This window comes from Vidua chalybeata, chromosome 12 (assembly GCF_026979565.1).
Source record: "Vidua chalybeata isolate OUT-0048 chromosome 12, bVidCha1 merged haplotype, whole genome shotgun sequence".
In the NCBI taxonomy this organism is placed as follows: domain Eukaryota; kingdom Metazoa; phylum Chordata; class Aves; order Passeriformes; family Viduidae; genus Vidua; species Vidua chalybeata.
The window spans coordinates 14818075-14825495 of NC_071541.1; the positions used below are offsets into that span (position 1 = coordinate 14818075).

Genomic DNA, 7421 nt, shown 5'->3' on the forward strand with positions numbered 1-7421 from the left:
TCGTGGCTCTTGAAATTTATTTTCAGAGCGTAGTGCTTCAACTACAATTAAAATACTTGAGCAATTAAAAAATGCTACTGACTTGATACTAGAGCTGGACAACAACTGACTCTGTTACTCTCATGCACTGACAGATACTAGTTTGCTCATGCCACTGAAGTAGGCTCGTTCTCGTTCACTCATTGCTTCAAAATGCAGGGGTCGTCTACAGAAGTTGCATTCAGCTGAGGAGTGTGGTTTCAGCTCCAGACCAACATCCTTCCACGTAGCCAGCAGTTTTTCTGTTAAGAAAAGTTTATCAAGATCAAAGCTTAAGACTGGATTGCTTTAGAGAAGCAGCAGAAGTGCCAGCATATTTATTCTCCTAACAAGTGAGCAGGGATAATAGGATTGCACTCTGACACAATCTACCTCTTGAAACAACTGGGCTGCAACTAAGTCTCAGCTATCCTCCTATCACCCCTCCTGACGGGATCAAGAAGGATCTACTTTCTCTGAACAGATCCACGTTTAAGACAAATTAACAGCTCAGCTGAGGACAGCTGAGTTTGGAATACATGTAACATGTGAAGACTGGTTTGGACAATGTGTGAGCAGAGCCCTGGCTGGGTCTAGGTCTGCACTGGCCCTCACATCTCACACTCCAAGCAGGGAAGCATGCAGGATGTGCTGCAGCAGTGGAAAGACACTGTCCAGCTAGTGACACGTAAACTCAACTGCTTCCCAGTCTCATCTTTAGTGCAAAGACTGCACAGACTGCACAGACAGGCAGGCTCTTCAGGGCACTGATGCTGGAGTTGACTCACCAATAAAATAATTCATCATCTGAGGGGTGTGGTGAGGCGTAGGGGCAATTCGGAGCAGCTCCTCTCCACGGGGAACCGTTGGGTAGTTGATGGCTTGGACATAGATGCTGTGCTGGCTCATCAGCTTGTCACAGATCTCTGTATTTTTAGCAGCATCTGCAACCTGAAGTTCAAAAATTTAAGTTACAAAATCAACCAAAAGAATGAGAGTTGGTAAAACTGTCAGCCCAACTTAGCAAGCTGTAAGAATCCAATAGGGCTGCTAAGTAACATGTAGGTCAGAACGAAAGGCTAATAGTCTGTGTTGCAGAGCACTCTGGGCATAAGAACACCACTGCAGCCTAGGCAGGGAGCAGTTTACAACCCAAAGGTTTTTACTAGCTTGTTAGCAGTTTCCTTATTTTCTGTATACTGTTAGTGTATGAAACCCACAGTCTTTCTCCCTCTATTTTATATTTACACCAGACTTAAGCCAGACTCGTGGCACATCACTGCTGAGCAACAGGGTGAGTTTGAACTTTGTGAAGGCAGTGACTAATACCCGACGGTACAACGTGCTCACGGACAGTACAACGGGCACCACAGCCCTGTGCTAACAGTACCCCAGGTCCTCACCCTTACGGGGATGATGTGGCTGGGGCAGTGCACCACGGGCAGCCCCGCGTCCATCAGCATCTGCCTCATGAGCTTGACGTTGCGCTGGTGCTGGCGCCTCAGCGCCTGCCCCTCGGCGCTCTTGAGCGTCCGCACGGACTCCAGGGCCCCTGCCAGCAGCATGGGGGGCAGCGACGTGGTGAAAATAAACCCGGCGGCGTACGAGCGAACCGTGTCGATCAGGGAACTGGTGCTGGAGATGTAGCCTCCCACACAGCCAAATGCTTTGCCTGAAGGAAAAAAAATAAAAAGGTAAGTAACTGGACTTGTTCTTTCCACCTATTGGAATGATGTGAAGAACTGGAGCTTTTCACTTGGAGGAATGGGTTATTCTGGCCATACAGGTAATGTAGTCATGGCATGTTCCAGCCCCCCCTTGGTAATCTTGTATTTACTCAGGACATGGTACAGCTTTGTTTTTAAGCCAATCTTGATAACATGGATCTAGCTGCTGCACAGCAAGGACAGTTCATGCCTCTATCAAATACACAAGTTTTGATTTTGAGGAAGACCTTCCAAGCCCAATCATCAAGCAGGGACTTAAACAGTGACCCCAAGTGATCAACACTAAGTCTCTCAGCAGATTTAAAATAATCTGTTTCAGAGATGCTACAAATAGCCTGTGATCCTAAGGAGCACAGGAGGCTGTTACTGTGATTGTGCAGTTGATACCAGCCCTCCTTTCCAAATGTTTGGAGTGCAGAACACAGCCACAGACAGAAACAGGGTATCTGGCGAACACTTTTGTTCCTATTAGGCAGTAACCTAGGACTTTAAGTTCCAAAGGGCATGAACTTTCCTAGTAAATTTTATTTATGTTTTGAAAGCTGTTTAAACAGCCTTCCAATTGCAGCAGTAAACCTACTCCCCAGCCTGCATTCTACTCAGATAATAGCAGTTGCTTCAGTACTTGCCAAATCTCTTTACATAACTCCCCATCTCAGGTTTCTAGATTAGGAGCACTCCATTTCACATAAAGGAACTAAGTACCACTAAATATAGAGAACTGCTCTACTAGCATTCTCACCTGAATTTCTTCTTGACTTGTATAACATGCTACTGGAGGACTTTTTGCTAGCTTGCTTAAAAGAAAACCCCATACAAAGCTACTGTAACTATTTCTAAGGCAGTGTAAGTAGCTTAATGGAAGCTTTTCAAACTGTGGGGCACACTTAAATCCCTTGGGCTTTCTGAAAAATCCTAGGCCCCAGCAGCCCATAACAAGTTCATTTGACTAGACTGGTTTTGAGCTAACCCACTTAATTTGGCTGCTCAGCAGCTTTGCTGCCTCAGCTCCTGCAGGAGTGCCAGGCTGTGCATACCAAGCGTTCCAGAGATGATGTCCATCTTGTGCATGACTCCATCCCGGTCTCCTATCCCACCTCCTCGGGCTCCATACAGCCCCACAGCGTGCACTTCATCCACAAAGGTGATGGCCCCGTGCTCGTGGGCCACGTCACACAGCTCTTCCAGAGGACAAACAGCACCTAGGAACCAAACCAGTGACTGGCAGTTCAGGATTTTCTGTATGACTGGATAAACCCCAGCAGTACCCCTGGAAAGCCCCTATAGCACTGCATACTTTGAGACCTAAAACACAGATAATCTGAGGAAGCAGAGAGGAGGCTTTGATGTCAACTTACCATCCATTGAATGAACAGTTTCAAATGCAACAATTTTAGGGGTGGAAGGATCAGACTTTTTCAATAGCTCTCGAAGATGGTTGACATCATTATGGCGAAATATATGTTTTGGCACCCTGCTGTTACAGATCCCCTGGATCATGGAGGCATGGTTTCCAGAATCAGAGTAGATCTCACAACCTGAGGAAAACAGGTTACAAGCCTAGTTACATTTTAAGTATAGAAGCAACAACTGATTCCTAGCATTGCATTATGTATGGCAAAAGTTCAGGAAACAAGGGTAGCTTGTCTTGATCAAAAGAGCAAGTTACAGATCATGGAAGCAAGAAAAATATTTGAGGTTTATTTTAGATATTCAAACTAACATAAATGAGAACCTGAGAAAATAGTTATCTAACACTCCTAACTTCTGAAGTGAGAGAGAAGTTCACCTGTTCCAATGGGAGGACACTAAATTTCTGCTGTCTCATTTTCACGTAGAGTTTAAACACAAGAACAGAAGACTCAGCTTGTGTAATTCCTCAAGCAGTTCCCAGCTCATAGATCTCAATCTCAGTAGGTTGATATTGTAATTTGTACTGAACATAACTTGAATATGGTATTAAGACCAGCAAACCATACTCTGCCCATGGATTAGGGTGAATCCTCACTTTGGACAGCCATTTGCAAAACATACTCCCAACAGCTTAGGGCAAGGCTGTGTTTTTGAGGCAACAGAGGTGCAGTTTGAGATCTTACCTGGCAGCATTTTAGCTAGAGTGAAGAGAGTGGAGTCATTGGCTACAAAGCAAGAGGAGAACAACAGTGCTGCATCTTTTCCATGAAGATCAGCTAGTTCTTTTTCCAAGTCGACATGAAATTTACTTGTTCCTGATATGTTTCTGGTGCCTCCTGCTCCAGCACCATGTTGTTTAAGTGTTTCCCTAAAGAGGGCCCAAGAGAGGCATTAGCATTGCTGTGGGACACACAGAAGAGTAAAGGATAAATGCTGAAAACATTCTGGTACATAATCAGGACTGTTCTAAAGAAGAACAGTCTGCAGCAAAAAGCAGTTGTTGGGTCTCTGAGCAACCTGCACACTCAGGAGTCCATTAAGGTCAGATATCAGTGACCAAGCACAGCTGCAATATACCATCCAGTTTATCTGGCAACATTTGGGGCTTTTAAGGAAGATCCAAGGAGCACCATCAGTGACCATTACACATAGTGCAGCCCTGGATCTAAAGACTAAGTGACCGCCCAAGAAACGAGTGTAATCTTAACTGCACCCCAAGAATCACATCAGAAGCAACTTATGTCCCACAGTATAGAAATCAGCTTTTCAGAAGCCTTCCCACAAAATACAGCTTGAAAACGCCTCTTAAGAACACAGCACCACTCACATAACTGCTCCACAGACACGAGGGTGGCGGCTCATGCCCAGGTAATCATTGCTGCACCAGACAGACACCTCCTTCTTGGTGATCAGGGAATCGGTGTAGTCGTCCGCCATGGGGAAGATCTGCGCCTTCCGGTTCACGGTCTTGAACACGCGGTAGGTGTGATCCTTCTTCTTCTCATCTATCTTCTTCTCAAAGAACTGATCATACTGGAAGGTGGATACAGCTGAAAGGACACAGGGACTTCAGCACACAGGAAATAATCACAACAGACCAGGCCTCTGGGGGTTTTGCTAGACATTCTTACATTTTGGCAAGTTATCCTGAAGCAGATGAGAGACGCTTTCCGGCTTTTGCTTCAGCATAATATCCTTAAACTTCTTGAGCAAGCCACTCTGCTCTGCTCCCTCAGTCTCAATCTTTCTCACTGTGGAAGTACTTGGTATTTTGGCAAATTCTGTACCTACAGATATTTTAATAAATTCCAGTGAGTTTATCTGGTTTGAAACCAAGTGAAGTAAGTTGAATTCAGCAAAGCAAACATTTTAAGTAAAACCAACATTTCAATCTTTAGGAAGGATATGCCCAAAACCCCGTATTAATCCTGCTAGGATGAACTATTTGCTTACAAATTTGCCTTTGACAAGACAGAAGGACTAGCCTTGTTAATCAATCACAGTACAACAGGTAAATTCCTTATAAAGTATTTGTTTCATCATGACTCAGAGAACCACACTATACAGCTACAGCACTCATCTGAAAGGATTGGTACACACCTAATTGGAGGCAGAGTTCTAGTCAGCTGCTTCCTTTTTGTTCTGTTAGCACAGATTTTTTTTTTTTTAACTGTGCCACAGAAGGCAAACAAAACATAAGCCTTCTGAGACAGGCAGTGAGGCTTTACTGACACTGCTAAAATTTCCTTCCTTTGAAGGACAGCCCTTCCACACTACCACTCCAAGCCAGCCAACCTCCCTTAATTCCGTAAACACCAAAAAACCACCCCAAAACCATTTGCCTGTTTTCAAGCTTGGATTTGTGCTGGTACTTGCCTGGTGTCTCAACACTTTGCTCCATCTTTGGATATAAAACCTTTATCTAAGCCAGTACCCTGGCAAAGCTCTCTTCAGATCTAAGCATCTGCTTGGGTGCAAGTGTAACAGCTTGACTCGCACATCTAGAGCCAGCCAGCACATCAAAATACAGCTCACGGTATTCCCACATCAAAATCACCCAGGGAAGCCCTGCACAACGTCACAGGTATGTCATTAACACCTACATTCTCCAGCAGCTCTTCCCTGCAGTCTCCCATAATCCCAGCTGCATCGTTTCAGCAGTGCCTGTCAGACCCAGCATGCTCCAGATGCAAGTCAGACACCAGAGGCTCCCGGGGGGGAATCACTGCTTCAGTGCACCGAGAACGTACCTTTCCTGTCAGCCTGCACTTCCTGCACATCCTCCTGCAGTTCCAGGCTGGCTTTGCAGAAAACAGTGCTCTTCTTGTGGTTCATCTGAGCTGCCAGGAACGGGCACTTGGTAGCCGTACTCTGGCTAGCGCTGGCAGGTGGGTGGCCAGCAGGAAGCTGGGCTCCATCTGCATTCTGCTGGGCCACTTCTTTGACATTTTTGGCCTCTAAGATGGGGGCAGAGAAGGGAAAACAATTGAGCTTCATCATTTTAATACAATGACTTCAGTTTTTTGATCCATTACTTTTGCAATTAATTTGCCAGGACCCATTCAGTACTATTTAACTGAGCAGTCACATTTTATTTATACAAGTGCAAAATCCCAGTAACACCCAAGGGACATCTGATTTAAGATGCTAGATCTAGCACTGTACCCTTTGAGGGGCAGAAATACCTCTCACTCCCAATGGGAATATTTAAGGGAAGACTGGATATGGCAGTAAGTGCTATGTTTAGTTGACATAGTGGTGTTCAGTCATAGGCTGGACTCGACCTCAGAGGTCTTTTCTAACCTAACTGTGATTCTGTGACCTTCTTTCGAGGACTTCAGAGATTTTTCAGCCATGCAGCTTCCTCTGCTGTAAGCCTCAGCTCCCTCCCCTGAGTGCCTGGGGAAGAATTCCCCAAGGAATGTTCCCGGGTGGCGTGAAGGGCACCGTACCGTGAGAAACACCGCTCCGAGACCCAGGATCCCGGATCCCCACCCGGGGCTCGCCGCAGGACGCCCCAGCAGCCCGGTCCCTGATTCATGTCACGGCCACAAACTTCCTTACCGCGGACATTTCAAGGATTAAGCAACCCCTGCCTCAGCGCTGTCTATTCCAGAAGTTTCCCCCCGAGACATGCAATGTCTGTGTTATTTTTTTCCCCCTCAGGGGCCCGCGTGTGACCCTCGGCTGGCTCCCCCGGCCGTACTCACCGCGGCGGCCCGCGGGGGTCTCCTCCTCCGCCTGCTGCCCGCGGGCGGCGGACGTGGCGAGGGCGCGGGCGGCCGGCGGGGCCGCCTCCATCATCCGCGGGCAGTGCTGGGCGTACAGCAGCAGCGACGGCCCAGCCTTCTGCAGGAACGCCTGGGACACACGGGCCAGGAACGGGCAGCGCCGCACCACCGCCTCCATCCTCGCTGTCGGACGGGACACCGGAGGTGACGGCAGAGCAACGCCGGTGACGGGGAGGCGACACCGCGCCGTGCTCCCGCACTGCCGCCTTTATAGCCCCGGGGGCGCGGCGCAGGCGCGGTGGGGCTGCGCAGGCGCGGGGAGGGACCCGGGGCGGCGCCCGGCGGCTCTGGGGTGTTGTGAGGGACCGCCGAGGGTCGTGGGATCGTGGAAGCGTCCCGAGGACAGGGAGAGATCCCCGGGGTTGTGAGGGGCTGGCGCAGGGGGTCGTGAGGGGCTGGAGGCGTCCCGACCCCCGGCGGTCATGAGGGCTGGAGTGGGTGTGGACGCCACGGGGGAATAGGGGCGCTGTGA

General features: G+C 48.3%; 1 protein-coding gene across 1 annotated transcript; it reads right to left on the reverse strand.

Annotated features, from left to right (window-relative positions):
• On the reverse strand, positions 1 to 7145 carry ALAS1 (5'-aminolevulinate synthase 1). Its single transcript, XM_053954096.1, has 10 exons — positions 6869 to 7145; positions 5909 to 6115; positions 4790 to 4945; positions 4486 to 4708; positions 3842 to 4026; positions 3104 to 3283; positions 2783 to 2947; positions 1422 to 1690; positions 807 to 969; positions 1 to 281 (listed from the first exon to the last, which is right to left on the reverse strand). The coding sequence occupies exons 1-10, from the start codon at positions 7065 to 7067 to the stop codon at positions 121 to 123; spliced, it is 1908 nt and encodes a 635-aa protein (XP_053810071.1). The 5' UTR covers positions 7068 to 7145; the 3' UTR covers positions 1 to 120.
• Positions 7146 to 7421: the final 276 nt, after the last annotated feature.

Excerpts from the sequence above, each read along its gene's own strand:
- ALAS1 (XM_053954096.1), bottom strand. The coding sequence starts at position 7,067 with ATGGAGGCGGTGGTGCGGCGCTGCCCGTTCCTGGCCCGTGTGTCCCAG. Across the intron at positions 6,116-6,868 it reads GACCCCCGCGGGCCGCCGCG|AGGCCAAAAATGTCAAAGAA; the intron begins GTGAGTACGGCC and ends CCCCCATCTTAG. Across the intron at positions 4,946-5,908 it reads AGTGCAGGCTGACAGGAAAG|GTACAGAATTTGCCAAAATA; the intron begins GTACGTTCTCGG and ends AAATATCTGTAG.